This window comes from Oculina patagonica, chromosome 9, assembly GCF_052425735.1.
Source record: "Oculina patagonica isolate OP01 chromosome 9, crgOcupat, whole genome shotgun sequence".
Classification (NCBI taxonomy): domain Eukaryota; kingdom Metazoa; phylum Cnidaria; class Anthozoa; order Scleractinia; family Oculinidae; genus Oculina; species Oculina patagonica.
This window is the reverse complement of record NC_135766.1, coordinates 23,946,833-23,962,486: the sequence shown is the minus strand read 5'-3', so window position 1 is coordinate 23,962,486 and position 15,654 is coordinate 23,946,833. Positions and strand designations below refer to the sequence as shown.

Sequence of the window (15,654 nt, the reverse complement as noted above, 5' to 3'; positions counted from 1 at the left end):
GTGAGGGAAACAACACAGACAACGCTTATGACCAGTCGACATTGGCAAGACTGAACACTTTTTCAGCATTATACTTGCAGGACCTTCCTTATTCTCCTTCGCCGCCACTATTTGTAATGTCGCGCAACGCTCCCCCCAAAGAAGCGGCTGCTTACATCCGAACAACATTCCTTTCCCATTGTGTTTGTGACCCATTACATACCACCCTTATATACCAGCAAAGTGCGAAAGACGTAACCTAATTTATCGTTTTACAGACTCCCCCTTTTTTTTGGGGGGGGGGGGGGAGCGTTACGTGACATCCCAAATAACGGCTGTGAAGGAAACTAGACCTTCCTTGTCCCATTTGCAGCCGTTACTTTAACGCAACGCTTCTCTCCACTAACTGGGAAAGGCAGCGTTGCGTGACGAGCCCAAACAATGGCTGCGAAGGAGACTTCGACTTTTCAGGATGTGAAATTTAATTACTAGGAATTCCAGGACTTCTTTGTAATACTGTGGAAAGATCAAGTTGTACTTTCCGTAAATCTTCGTAAAAGCTCCCGAAAAGCTTCCGATTAAAATAGCCCGACGACTTGCGAGCAATCCGAGGAGCCATCAGGATGCGTCTTAAAACAGCTTAAGAACGACTTTCAGCAGATTTCAATCAAAAAATTGATTTAGCGGCAGAAATTGGAAATATCGATTTCCCTCATTTTTTGCCCACAAATAGCCTTTAGCTAGCCTTGAAATTTGATGTAGTTTTTTTCGTCTCAAAGCGCTTTACATCCGTGAAAAACAAGAAAAAGGAATTTCGCCCACAAGATCGCCAAAAATGGCCGGATACAAAGCTAAAATTTGGCAACCTAAGTTTTAATTTAGTTCGCGTGCAAAGAAGAACTTGAACTTTTGGATACGTTTTCTTGAAAGGCAGGGTATTCAGCTTCTAAAAATAGGTAATAACTTGACTTGAGCGTCATTCGAGAATTAATTACAAATTTTGTAAAAATACCTTTATTTACTTATGGGAAAATCCCTAATTTATTGATAAAGTTCAGAATTTTTTTTCGCCATGTGCCATAACTCCAAATTTCTTCAAACTTCGGCTGTGGAACCCTTTAATGCTGTTATAAATTATGTATAAAATTCAGCTCGGGTTCTCTTTCGAGAGATTTTCGAGGCGCCGCTGAATTAACCAAATTTTAACGAAATTATCAGCAAATGTAAACAATGGTTGCTGGTTGTTCATTTCAGCGGGCTTGTTGAAACATCCAATATATCTTTTGAAATTCCTTTACAAACATATCTCCGTTCTTAAGATATAAATTGGTTCTTGAAATTAAAAAATCATGGCAAAAAAATTCATTCTTGGATAAAACACTGCAATTAAAAGAAGAAATATTTATTTTACCCGTAGGTCGGTAATTAATTTGGTGGTCAGCATTTCGTGATTTCTGTAGATTCCTTGTTGCCGTAATGTAAACAGTATGTGTAAAACTGCTTCGTGAACGAACGCTGTTAAAAAGGATCGCAAGATTATTTAATGTATTTGGCAAATAAGATGCTAATAAAATGCTTACCTTTAAAACACGATACGTAAAACACATCACTCAGGATACTTTGGCGTACTTTTTACATTTGGTCGTGATAATGATCTTGATTGACGTTTACAAATTAGAAAACCTTGATACTAGCGCGGGAAACGCTTAGAACGCGAGTTTGAAGGAAACGTGTTTTTTATCATTATTTCTGTATGGAAGCGAAGTGTTCTTTTAGCGCTATTGTCGGGGATTCCTGCACCTACGAGCGAAGAGATAAGGCGAAGAAGACAGAAGTTATTCCGTTGTTATACTGTACTCGAGAAATAGCGGGACATAAATCTACATGGGGGATCTGAGATGTCGAAACAGAGGTTGATTTGATTCTTGCCAGAGCAGCAGTTTTTTCCTTTCCTGAAAACATTTGTCAGTTTACTATTTGTCCCTACCACCGCCGGATATTCCTTGGAAACTGGATGGCGCCGTGGATCTCAGCGTTGCTAGGTTCCTGAGAAATTATCGGGCCATAGCGAAGATAGAAGATGGCCTAAAGCAGAGAGAGGCCTTGGAAAACGGGGAGCAAAGTTGATACATCAGAGAACAGGTGTATTTGTTGCCGTCGGATCAGGTTTGTACAGATTACAATGAACATACATAGCTATTAAACAAGTAGTAATTTCCTTTACAAACTAAAGATCATTTTCGTAAACAAAAAATTCATACTCCGAGGGATATGCCAGCCTGGTCACGTGACTTTGTTGTCAAAGGTAGTTCTTCTTATAACACGGGAAAAACAAACACTGATGACAATGTCCCATTCAATGTTAATATTGATTTGAATTTTTATTTGTTTTAGGTGTTTGTCGTAACTGTCGTATTTTACTTTCAAAACTGGATTGTGAAGCAGAATCTACAACAGAAAGCAGAGAGGCACTTGCTGAAGAGCTCAGTGACGAAACAGAAGTGCTCGTACCCATGGAGAATCTTACCATAGTGAGTCTCTAATACTGAGCCCTTTTTACCTTTTTTGTACTGAGCGTGGTAAACAGTGTAAAACAATTCTAGACAAGATACTACTTGTGTAAAATCCGTAATTGATACAGAATTTGGATCTACAACAAACTTTAAATATTATCAATAACAGGACAGACACATAAAAAACTGATGTCAATTTTAAAACGAAGGAAATAAATGCACGAGTAAGATGCGATTGCCGTACGGACGCAGAATTTAACTGAATTTCGTCGCTGTAATTCGAAGAATCATAGGCTCGTAAATTAAAAGGTTGGTACAAATACGGCCAGAAATACAAGAGAAAATTCGAATTGTTCAACTAACCTTTAATCCAGTGAAAAGTGGTCACAAAATAATCCGCAAAACCGCGGTTCAGCTTCTTAACTGACAGCAAACATTCCCGCTCACCGCCAATTTTCAGCTCTAAATCCTCGATAAACATCCTCATCTTTTCGCTTTCAGGCTGCAATAGTTTCTTAAGCTTTAACCGATAAATTATAGATGATTTCGTCATTGAAGACTACTTGTTTTGTGGAATAATTCTCGCCTCATCAAAAATACAGCGCTAAATCAGTGCTGAAAAGTTTGACAAAACCTTCGCTGATTACGTCAGCGACGCGTTTTATGCGTCTGTAGTCCTATTGACAATGAAAATTAGTCAATCAGCGCGCGAGAATTCGCTCAGTTATTGTAAAAAAATATTTCACATAGTTTACTTGTGACGTTAGTTTTGTATGCTTCAATTCGCAGGTTCATGTCTCGGCGAGCTCGGATGTCGCTGACCACTGCAGAGTCTACGCACTCAACGACCCTAAAGACCGTGATTACCAGTCCCAGTGTTCACATGAGCACAACACCAGCTGTGACAATTGCGATGATCTTACCAAAACTATGGACGAAATCGAGGCTGCAATAGAGAAGCTGGCTTCTAGTGATGTAAAAGAAAAGCTTTGTTTCGTGATGAGAAAAGCTCGGGAAGACATTGTGAACTGGAAAGCGCATCTGCTGCGGTCAGTAAATCAAGAAGAAGCAAGGCTAAGCCAACTGGATGCACTCGACAGCACGTCCATCGTTTTAGTCCAAGATTGGGCTATGAAATTTTTTACCCCGCAAATTTAGAGAAAGCCAGACCGATTGGTACGCAGAACGTGGTATTTCGTGGCACATAACTGTAGCCATCAGGAGAGGCGACGACCAGAGCCTCCAGATGATGACGTTCGTAAATGTATTCAGGAATTGCAACCAGGATGGCTGTACAGTACTCTCCGTCATGTCAGATGTGCTAAGACAGGTCAAAGAAGCTCAGCCTCAAGTTAAGAAGACCTATTACTGGCAAGACAACGCAGGCTGCTACCACTGTGGCACAACCATAGTGGGAGCAAAACTAATCAGCCAATGCAACAACATGACGTTTCTATCAAGAGGCTGGATTTTTGCGATTCGCAAGCAGGCAAAGGAGTGTGTGATAGGAAAGCAGCCGGCATTAAGTCCCATATGAAGATTTATCTCAATTCAGGGAACAACATTGAAAGCGCAGAGGAAATGAAAGATGCCATTCTCTAAGCGGGTGGATTACCATCGGTTAACGTTACTGTTTCAAGACCCCCTGAGCCCGAGACGTTCTCAGCTATCATGTTGGAAGGTGTCAGCGCTATTTCAAACATAGAGTACACCGACGAAGGGCTGATTGTATGGAGGGCCTATAAAATTGGTCCTGAGAAATTGATTCAGTGGGACAATCTCGACTTCCAGCCAAATACGGAAGTTCCAGGGCTATAAGCAGTTGACAGCGTCACTAACGGACAAAAAGCGAACTTTACAATTCAATCTAAGAAACCAAAGATCCCTTCGAAACAGGCTGATACGCGGGCCCCAAGTGATTCACCAAGCTCTGACGAATCCTCTTCTGATGAATCAAATGTAAGTCTGTTTTCCTGTCCTGAAGAAGGATGTATTAAACGTTATCAGCGTTTCTCCTCACTTCAGCGGCACCTTGATTGCAGCAAACATCACCGCGCTATTGAAAACGAGAGTCTTCTTGACAAGAGCCATTACTGGTTATTCAGAGAGACTTGAAGTGCAATCTGGTATCGTCCCAAACATTCCAACAGAAGTACCTAAACCACGACCGACAGGAAGCGTGTCTCTTCCCATGGGCTGGGCATTGCGGTCGTCGCAAGTTAAAAGAACTAGATTCAATACTAGTCAGAGAGATTACTTGACAAAGAAATTCGATCTTGGAGAGACATCAGGGCGAAAAGCAGATCCAGACTCTGTTGCAAGAGCCATGATGACAGCCAGGGACAGTGAAGGGAATCGTCTCTTTACAAGCGCCGAGTTTCTGACTTCCAAGCAGATAGCAAGCTTTTTTAGTCGCCTGGCTGCTAAGCGACGCCGGCAAGATGTAGCAGATGTTAGTGATGAGGAAGTGGACAACGCAGAGAGGGAGAGTGCCCTTCAAGATTTGACCAATGCAGTCATGCAGGAAGTGTCGCTGGAGCATCCAATAGTTTATGACTGCTATAACCTATGTGAACTCGTCCGTTCCTCGAAGCTGTCTTCTTTTGCTATTCAAATGCTAAAAGAAATCTGCAATCACTTTGAAATCGACACCAGTCATATTAAGGTGAAACGAAAGAAGCAATACGTGGATCTCTTGGTTTCTTTTTCATGTTTTTTCGAAGAATTGTTCCTGCCAGAAGTAACTGTGACCAACATTGTTCAAGACCAGGAAGAATATATACTCGCTTTCTTTATATAAGAACCTTTAATTTTTTTAAGAACGTCGATGCCGGAGACAGAACGAATTTTATTTCAAATCAGGTACGAAATATTTTTTTTTTTTCAGGAGCCATCGATTATGGCCCCTGATCGTTTCAAATTCGATTATGGCTCTGATCTTTTTAAATTCTGACCTGAAACCACCAACAATTTGCATTACTAATTAGCGACGTAAACATGTACATTTCAATAAGGGATGAATTTACTGCAGTACCAATTTCATAGGTGACGGAGCAGGGGACTGTATTCCCCCTCCCCCAACAAAAATGTGGGGCAAGCTCCCCCTACCTCCACCCCCCCCCCCTCCCATCTTTCAACAAAACTTCGATTCTCTTCCCAAAACGCTACTAGGAAAGGTCCACAACCTGTAAGATCGTATTTGAAATGGTGGCATCGGCGACTTCAAAGCAGACATGTTCTGCTCTCCGACGTCTAAAGAATTACCCCCCAAAAAGCGCCATGAAGCAGGATCGTCTAAACTACCTGGTATTTACCTATCGTTTCTAGACACACAGTTGTTGAAATAATTTGGGAAGATTGAGTAGGGGTATGCGCCCACCTCAGTGGTGGTGGTGGTGGGGGTAGGAATGGGCTTGGCTTGTTTCAAACGGCGCTCTGTTGCATCTGACTTTGATTTTAAAATTTTTAAAAAGGGCATATCTTTCGGCTGAAAATTAGACGTTCTAATGTAGAAAAGAGGGTGTATCTTGGGATTAGCGTGACTTAACCGTGTAGCTTTATCGACTTCATGTCCACAGTGTATCCACTGCTTTATTCCATAGCTAGCCATGTTTATACCCTAATTTTAATTCTTTCTGCCGGTTAACTCTTTCCATTGACCATCAAAAACTCGCGGTCTACTGAACAAAAAACCACGCAAAGATGTAGTTTAGTTTAATTTCGCTTCGTTCCTAAATATGTGTCGAACAGTTCAGTTTGTAATTTGATCATTTCTTACAGTGTTCTTTAATTTTCGCTATGTCACACAAAACTAAAAATTTTATACCATTTATTACTTGGAGTGTTTACGGAAGACCTTAGTTTTTACTTAACATTTGATTTGGAAAATCTTTCTTTCGGTATTGTGTTACTTTAAATGCATTAATTACAGTGGGCCCACAATACAAATTAGTTTCTATTTTCGTCTTGCGACAAGAAATCGACAACTCGTCAAGATAGGTCTCACACTCGAGAAATTCATTCAGCTTGTTCCAGTTAAATATTGTTACTTTGGCGCTAAAATCGACTTTATTCTACTTGTATTTAGGAAACAAGATATTGGCTTATGAGTACTAAGAACTCGTAACACAACTGTCGGCTTAAATCGCCTTTTTGACAAGACCGCTTGGCGCCAAAACACGGCAACAGTCCGCTGTATACATTTGCTGATGTTATTTCGTTAAAATTCGGTTATTTCAGAGGCGCTTCAAAAATCTCTCGAAAGAGAACCCAAGCTAATTTTCATACATAAGTTACAATAGCATAAAAGGGTTCCACAGCCAAAGTTTGAAGAAATTTGGAGTTATGGCACATGGCGAAAAAACATTCTGAATCTTATCCCTAAATAAAGGATTTTCCCATCAGTAGATATCAGTATTTTTACAAAATTAGTAAATAATTCTCGAATGACGCTCAAGTCAAGTTATTACCTAATTTTAGAAGCTGAATACCTTGCCGTTCAAGAAAACGTATTCAAAAATTCAGGTTCTTCTTTGCACGCGAACAAAGTTAAAACTTAGGTTGCCAAATTTTAGCTTTGTATTCGGCCATTTTCGGCGATCTTGTGGGCGAAATTCCTTTTTCTAGTTTTTCACGGATTTAAAGCGCTTCGAGACGAAAACAACTACGTCAAATTTCAAGGCTAGCTAAAGGCTATTTGTGGGCAAAATATGAGGGAAATCGATTTTCCAATTTCTGCCGAGTGATATTTGAAATTTGCTGAAAGTCTTTCTTAAATCTCACAAAAAACGGAATTCTGATTGGCTTGCACATAGGGCTTTTTTTCGGGAATGTTTGTTCGTCAAGAGAAATGTTACTCCGAATATTCCGGAAGATCGCTTAGGACATCGGAAGACTTCAACGGTGACCCGGCAAAATGACCCGAAGCCATCCGAATATTGCCGAAAACTTCTAAAGATTTCCAAAGAACAATCAAGAAGTCCCGCTCACCTTGGAATCCAGCGCTCATTTTTTTGTCTTTCTCTTCTCGCTGCCCTCTGTTTCTCCTCAAGTCTGAATTTTTCCCTAGTGGCTGTGTCTATGAAGAAAATGTAAATCATGATAAACAAATGAACGAATGAATAAAACAAAGTTAAAAAAGAATAAGTGAGTGAATGAATGAACAAGGAATTTCTTATGTGTAAAATTTTCATGCAGTGTTTGAACCCACATGAGAGGGTGTAACGAGTTAAAAGTCACTTACAATGCAATATAAACGCATGACCTAAGGATCATGAAAAACAAATTTAAAAACTAATAAGTGATTGCTTTATTTTATTTATTTTTTTCGCCGTAGTGATTTTGTTGTTGCAAGCACTGCACAGTGTCAACTTACCTAAGTCGCCGTTTTCAAGTGCTCGACAGTCAGGTCTTAGCCTTGAATCTGTTGGCGGTAACTGTTGACAACAAAACTATTGATTAATCAATTGATATTCACTAGACAGCGAACTTAAAGATTTATCCCGAATTGCTATCGATTTCTTGTAAAACTAACAGAAGGGAGATCGTTCGTAACTTACGAAGATTTGGCCAACCAGAGTTAAGGAACAACAGACCAGTTGGCGGAATTTTCCTAGCATTTTGAAGGACGAGCAAGCCATAGACCAGTTGGCGGACTCTTCCGCCATTTTGGCAGATAGGCAGACAAAAGACCGGTTTGCGGATTTTTCCCGCCATTTCGAAGGACGAGCAAAGCATAGCCCAGTTGGCGGACTTAACCGAATAAAGACTTTAGCGAATTTTTTCCGCCATTTTCGTGGACAGGCGGATAATGAACCCGTTCGCGGATTTTCCCGCCATTTTTTTGTGGAGATAACCAAATTCGGCATACCTTGGACTTTTGATCTTCGTGAAGCTCATTCAGTTGCATCGCGTATGTAGTGAAATTGTACATCTGAAGAAGATAAAAACAGAAATGAAGCTTATTCAAAAGAAACAACAAAACTAACGTTTACTACTGTAAATAACGCCTGGCAGTTCTGCTAAATCGAAGTTAAAGGGTACAAAAATGGCCTTGTTGGATTCGACATGGAAAGATTCCAGTTTTTATCTGCACCTCTCACCACTAATTATGGCAGAAATGCGAACCCTCAAGTTTGTGCCGGCGCTTTTTTAAAAATTAAAATCCGAAGGGATGATTTTTTTGTCGGCACCTATGAAAAAATGTCCGAAGGGTTCAAATTTTGTCGGCTACTTTGAAGAAAAAATCCGACCCCCCTCCCCCCTCCCTTTTGTCAAAACCCGTCATCCTTGGGGGGGGGGGGAGGGGGGGGGGCTGATAGAGGGAATGAAAAGAATTGATTCATTTGACATGATTTTGAATGAAAATAGAGCAGACAAAATGTTCGCTGACGAATAAGAACCGATTCCTTTACCTGTTTGCTATTAGCAGGTCGCTCTTGAAAGCTCCAGAGAGTTTTGGGTGTTGATGTGTCCACACTGACACTGCCACCGCTGCTGCCACTGCTGAAACTCTCCAGTGATGTGGCGGATGCGAAGCTGTTTTCACTGGCGTCTGAGCGCCGACGCTTCCCATCCTTCTTGGATTCTTTCCTTGTGAACTTATCTACCGTGAAGCACTGGATAGAGTCTGTCCAGTCTCCTCGCAAAATGAATCGTTTTCTTTTGCTAAAGGTTATAGAGGCATGAGTGATTAGTAACTATCAGAACTGATTCTATACGACAATTACAATACATTACATTTTATTACATTACATAACAATATGGTCATAAAATATGAAATAAGGGAAGAACCCTAAAACACCCAAAGTAACCAACACAATCTTCTTGACTGAAATCATACAACACAACATTAAAACTGCGCAAAAATGTCACTGGATTTGAAAAAACGCAACCAAATGAATTTTGGCCTAAAATTGAGTAAGAGCTTCAAGAACCGGGCCCCACACCCCCAACAGAAAATTCCGAGGGGTAACGCCCTACCCCTACACATCCCAAGATTACAAAGTTCAGAATTAAAAAATCTCAAGTTTACCTTAGAGCAGTTTTCAATTAAGTGTCGAAAGTTAATTGCGTTTGCTTTGGTTTTGCATTGCTATGCTTAGTGATTGGTTTAAAACTCTCGCGCCACTTTCTCAGCCAATCAGAAGTAAAACCAAAACCAATCGTGACCCGCGCGCGCACGATTTCCCGCGCTTCGTGCCAGCTAAATGTATTTGCTTTGAGTTTTGATTGGTTCACTAAATTGTCTGTGTTCTTTGTGATTGGCTAGAGTAATTACTTTGCTTTTGGTTTTGGTTTTGGTTTTACAACACTCAATTGAAAACTGCTCTATCTGCAAAATATTGAAAAGTAAGCACCAACTAAGAGAAATTGTCTTGTTGTACAACCAAATTCTCATAAATAACATTAAAAGAAATGTATAGCAGTCAGTAAAGAGAATTCATGTTTTGATCTTGGGACTTACTCTGCAGAGAAGATGGATCCTTCCACTTTGTTGACTTCTTTGCCAAACCATCCTCCAGGTTTAAAGTGAATCACGCTGTAATCTCCTGTTGTGTGGTTAGTTAATTCTATTTGACCGTACTGTAGAAGAAAACAGATACGAAAACGTTGAAGATTAGAGAACTTCTCATTCAGCTCTCAGACGTCGCCACCGAAGAACTCAGAGACTAAGTGATGGTATCTTAAGTCAGATTTTCACTGCATGGGATTTCCCAGAAATTGATTGAAACGTAAAAATAATATAATATTGAGGTAAAGTAACGTTAAAGCGCCGATAATAAACAACCAAAAAAAAAGGAAACAAAGATAATTAACATTAGGAAAGACTGTGATGGATAAGAAACGACGAACGGCAAACTGAAAGTAAATTGCCATCAAATCAACTAATCCCCCAAAAACGTGTACACGGCGTTATGTGGAGGGGACGTTCGCAAAATAAAGACAGGATAAGACTTTGACCATTCACGGGGTAAGATGTCATAAAATCAACCAATCAAAAAACATTTGTGGTGCGGACGCGGTCGAGTGGCGGGAAAATGTGCAAAAGAAAGCAAGGCGCAACATCCCATAAGATTAACCAATCACAAAACACTTGTGAGTGGTAATAACTGTGAGAACTTACAACAAAAGCATATCTCTTCTATTTGAGCGTTAAAATATAAAACAAGCACAAAATATATAAACTAACTTGCTCAATCCAGAGCTGTCCTACGATAATATTGTGAACACAGCTGTTAACATTGTTCCAAGTGTAAATTTCATTGTGCCTACGGATACAAAAAAAGGGGAAACCAACAATCAAACTGAGAAACATCTCGAGAACTTTCATTTTCTTAACGTTTTGCTCAAACAAATCTTCGAGAAGCCGAGACTTACTTAGGGAACTTAAGCGTGACCATCCCTTTAGGTTGAACTTCAACTCCTTTGCCCCAGAACTTGAGCTTGGGTTGAACAGTGACGTGAAACACAAAACCTTCGCCTACAACTTGTACGGCGCTCACGGGTGGGTGATGGCTGACCTGCAACAACACCGGATTAAATCAGTTTTTCAATGCGTCACAGGCGATTTCTCGGGCTCAAGACACGCTGGTCACGTGCGTGTCACGTGCGGTCAACGCGTGGACTATACGTGACACACACGTAGTCTTCGCCTGGACATGTGTATATCACGTGTGTCTACTTGGTAATGGCTGTTTTGAGATTGTGAACCCTATAGTAGGCAGCCCTCCAAGTTAAGACCATTTTAGTCGCCATGGCGACTAAATTTTGGAGCTGGCGACTAATTTGAACCAAGGTCACCAGCCTGGCGACTCATTGAAAGGAATGATTGAAAGCATCAGCTTAATTTGGTGACTAAAATTTTTCACTGGTGACCAAAACTTGAATAGTTGGTGGCCAAATGGCCACTAAGGAAAAAAAACTTGGAGGGTTGGACTAGGTTCAGCGAACTAGTGGAACGTGCGCGAACCAATTATAACCTCGAAGAAGTCTTTTAAGCCAATCAGGTTATTTGGGCAAGACAGCTTTTCCGCGCTTTTTGCCTGTTGCACGCCCTTTTGTTCCAAGTTCTGATTATCTCATTACACTGTTTGTTGGAATATTGATCAATTGGCTCTGAGATGAACTTGTTATCAGTTACAAAACCACCACAGAATGGTATCTACACTCATTCGGTCAAACGAAATCAGAAAGCAATGGATTACGCCAACTAAACAAGGCTCAATTCATTGCTTGATCGAGTCTATCTCTTTTCCTTTTGATCGAGTGAACGAAAAACAGCGGGAACATGGGAAGAACCAATCAGAGGCCAGGAGGCTTCAACTAACCTGTTCTGCTATAAGTTTGAAGCCCAGATCCTCCCTGACAAGAGACAAAAGACAAAACATGATTACGAGATGCACAATTAATGCTAAACGTGCGTACAATGTGAACTAGGGAAAGGCGTGAAGTATTTCGCGGTATTCAAGCTTGCGATAATTTACCAGAGTTTAAGCGCAAACTAAAGACATGTCTTTTTGGGAAAGCTTTTTGTTAGGTATTTTTATAATTTAATGTTTTCTTTTTAGAATTAATTAATATACTACGCAATCTAGCTAGTCTTTTTATTTTATTTTTAGTCTTCTATTCTTTTATTGATCTTTTATCTTTTATTATATACACATTGTAACGTTGTTATATAGATTTATAATTTTAACATTGTAAAAAATCTTGTAAAGCGCTATTAGATAGCAATATAAATAGCGCTATATAAATAAGGTATTATTATGTTTATGATTATTATAAAAAACTTACCGAACCAGTTCATATGTTTCTCCTAGCAGCGGATTAAAAGGCTTGCCTAATCTGTCCAGATTTGACGCAGTGGATGATATCGCAAATGCACACACATACTAGAATGAGAACAAATAAAGGAGTTATGTCACGATGTATTGCGTGACGTTTGCAAATCTACCCAGCATTAAAATGAAATTAAGAATAACGGATTACTAAGGAGGGTGATAGTTTACTTGTCTTCAGTCTCATTTAGAGCGATACTCCATTGAGTGTCGAAAGTAATTAGCGTTTACTTAGTGTTTGGTTTTAAAAAAACTCGCTTTCTCAAACAATCAGAAGTAAAACCAGAACCAATCGTGACTTGCTCAAGTTTTCCCGCGCGTGGCGCCGGCTTCGAGTTTTGATTGGTTCGTCTGTGTTCTTTGTGATTGGCCAGAGTGATAACTTTGGTTTTGGTTTTACGATATTCATTAAAAATCGCTCTACCAATTTAAACCTTTAAGTATCTTTCTTCGTTTTGTCTTTTCTGGCAGTTTAAAGTTTGCCATACATTTTTTTTCAGATTTCCTGACCCTGCCCCGGGGGGGGGGGGGAGGTACTCAAAAAAGTTTTATACGGGGAGGCTCCGCCCCAAGTTCTAACCCCTTACCCTTTTATATACCATTTTTGACAGAAATTGTACCCCTTTTGTATACCTTTAACTGAAAGAAGGTACCCCTTTCTTATACCTAAGAGACATGGCGTAACTTAAAATAGGACGTTTTCTTGTCATTTTTATGTAGCGCTTAATAAATTAAAATAATACAGCCATAAATTGCGCCTGTTCGAAATATTTTAATTAAAGGCCCTTTTATATAGCCAAATGACAGATTTCCATACCCTTTCATATACTTAAACTCGTGAAATCCCTACCCTTTTACATACCTGTAGCCTGAAAAAGGTACCCCTTTCGGGCGGAGCCTCCCCGTATAGGTCATTATAGGGAGTACCCCCCCCCCCCCCGGGTAGGCGCCCTAGCTGTCGCTCCAAGCGTTTCGTTATATGTTTCAAGAAAAGAATCGTCTAAAATACATCAAATAGCGTAACAAGTAATCTCTACCTGCATTCGTTGTAGTTGATCCTCAAAGCTGGCCGCCGTGTGAAGTAAGTAAACATACTCCATGTACTCTGCCACTCGCTGCAGAAACGTCAGCGGCTCATTGAAGATAACTGAAAAAGCGTGACAGAACGTAATATCATCAATGTCCATGTTGACCAGACGTTTCGGTTCGTCACGCAATGCTTCTAGAGTAGCATTGCGTTACGACCTTACGTTAGCGTCGCGTTTTCTTGTTGTCAGTTAGTCGAATTAACCTCACCTTTATTTAGACACAACTTTATTTAGTTGGGTTTAAAGCTAGGTGCTTGTAGGGCAGTGTTTTCAATATTGAATTAGAATTTAGAAGTGTTGGTTTTTGTAGAGGGAGCCGAAAAACCGGAGAGCACGGAGAAAAACCCTAGGAGCAAGGTTACTTTCAAGGTGGGCAGAAGAGAAAGAAAAAATGAAAAAGAAATTCCTGTACATACCTGGCATAGTAATTCTTGACAAATCCTGGAACAAGGAAAATACGAATCAAATTAGCAACCCAAGTCAGTCGGTTTAAGCACAAAAGACGTTTACAAGAAGGCTACTATAACTTGCCGCAATAGGACAATCCTGTCACCAAAATCATAATATGCACACACACAAGAAAATGCAACAGGGACATGATGCAGCAACGACTGTGTATCATAAAACCAAAAACCAAAATCAAAAACAAAGTACATGTACTGACTATGGCCACTCATAACAAAACCACAAACAATCCAGTGAACCAATCAAATTCAAAGAAATTACATGTACAGTCAACTGTCTCTAAACGGACACCTCTATAAGACAGACACTCTTTAAGACGGATACCTAGTGTTGGTCCCGTCCCTGCGGTTTTTCTGAATTTTTTTGTTACTACACTCCCTATAAGACAGGCACCTCTGTAAGACGGACAGTTGGAGCCGGTCCCGACTATCCGTCTTAGAGAGAGTTGACTCTAGTCGGTGCGAAGCGCGAGAAAACGTGTGCGAGCGAGTTATGATTGGTTTTGGTTTTACTTCAGATTGGTTTAGAAAGTGGTGCGAGTTTTACTAAGCGTAGTAATGCAAACCCAAAGCAAACGCGAATTATTATCGATCGCTCTATAGCAGGGATAAAATAATGTGCACGCGTATACATAAGCAGGATCCTCTTGTAGGGTCATGTCGTTGCGAAATGACCCTACAACATTTTCTGTGTGTTTACAAGCAGTGATATTTTGTCCCTGTTGCTACATGTCGCTGCGACACGTCTATTTGTGCTTCAGCATCTTAAACCAAACCAGAAAGCAATAGGGTGGCCTATCTAAAGCTTAAGTCACGTGATATATTTTTTGGCGGGAAAATGTCACGTGTTAACGTAGCCGTTGTCTCGTACCTTTCCAATGCACTGTCTCAGCACGGCCCATACACTGAACTCATTTCTTGACAGCATGGACACTGGCAGGGAGGTTCTGTGAAGAAAAAAAAAGTCCTGACATGTTACTGATGTTACACGGGTAAACCGCATCAAGGCAGTGAAATTCTGAAGTGAGACCATCTATAAAATATGGAAAGACTTCCCCGATCTTATTACGTAAACCTGAATGAAACCCTAGTGTGTGACTATTTAAATGAAAGCTACTGAGCAGTACTTTCATGTGACGTTGTTTGTTACGCTGTACAAGGCCAGTACTTTCAAGCAAGGCGGTACAAGTAGTACCTTCATGTGGTACTGCTTATTATAATGTGCAAGGTGGTTCTTAGTTTTAAAGGGGCTAGGTGACGGTATTTTAGGAAATTCTAAATTTCAAATTGGCAGAGCAAAAGTCATTTATTAACAAAATCACGGCCACATAACAGATAAGGATTAAGTCGGGCTGACGTTTTTCAAGTTTACCCGAAGGGAATCCGGCTTAATCTTCTCGAATTTTGCCCATCCATGTCCTTTTTGGCCTTTCTGTGTTTCTTTCGAGTTATTCTACAGTTTTAAGCCGTTATTGTGATATTTCAGTTAATTCTATGACCAGTTAGTCAGTGCCGAAATTACCTAAAATTGCACGACATAGCCCCTTAAAGTCTGTGAATAAACCCCTAGTGTGACCATTCAAATGAAAGCTATTGAGCAGTACTTTCATGTGGTACTGTTAATTATACTGTACAAGGTGGCTCAAACTTTTAAGTCTGTAGATGAAACCTTAGTGTGTGACCATTCAAATGAAAGCTATTGAGCAGTACTTTCATGTGGTACTGCTTTAATACTATAATGTAAATCGTGGTTCTAACTTTCAGACTGTAG

At 40.2% G+C, this 15,654-nt stretch overlaps 1 protein-coding gene across 1 annotated transcript in view; it reads right to left on the bottom strand.

The window, feature by feature from the left end:
* LOC144666878 (oxysterol-binding protein-related protein 1-like) overlaps nt 1-15,654 on the bottom strand; it is a 63,578-nt gene that overhangs the window by 3,888 nt on the left and 44,036 nt on the right. Inside the window, exons 19-30 of the mRNA XM_078528300.1 lie at nt 14,755-14,830; nt 13,836-13,860; nt 13,369-13,478; nt 12,288-12,385; nt 11,822-11,855; nt 10,872-11,014; nt 10,684-10,762; nt 9,958-10,076; nt 8,906-9,158; nt 8,362-8,424; nt 7,867-7,927; nt 7,482-7,569 (exon numbers count right to left, since the gene is read on the bottom strand). Of these exons, the coding sequence (XP_078384426.1) occupies nt 7,482-7,569; nt 7,867-7,927; nt 8,362-8,424; nt 8,906-9,158; nt 9,958-10,076; nt 10,684-10,762; nt 10,872-11,014; nt 11,822-11,855; nt 12,288-12,385; nt 13,369-13,478; nt 13,836-13,860; nt 14,755-14,830 (1,149 nt within the window). The remainder of the gene's footprint in view (nt 1-7,481; nt 7,570-7,866; nt 7,928-8,361; nt 8,425-8,905; nt 9,159-9,957; nt 10,077-10,683; nt 10,763-10,871; nt 11,015-11,821; nt 11,856-12,287; nt 12,386-13,368; nt 13,479-13,835; nt 13,861-14,754; nt 14,831-15,654) is intronic.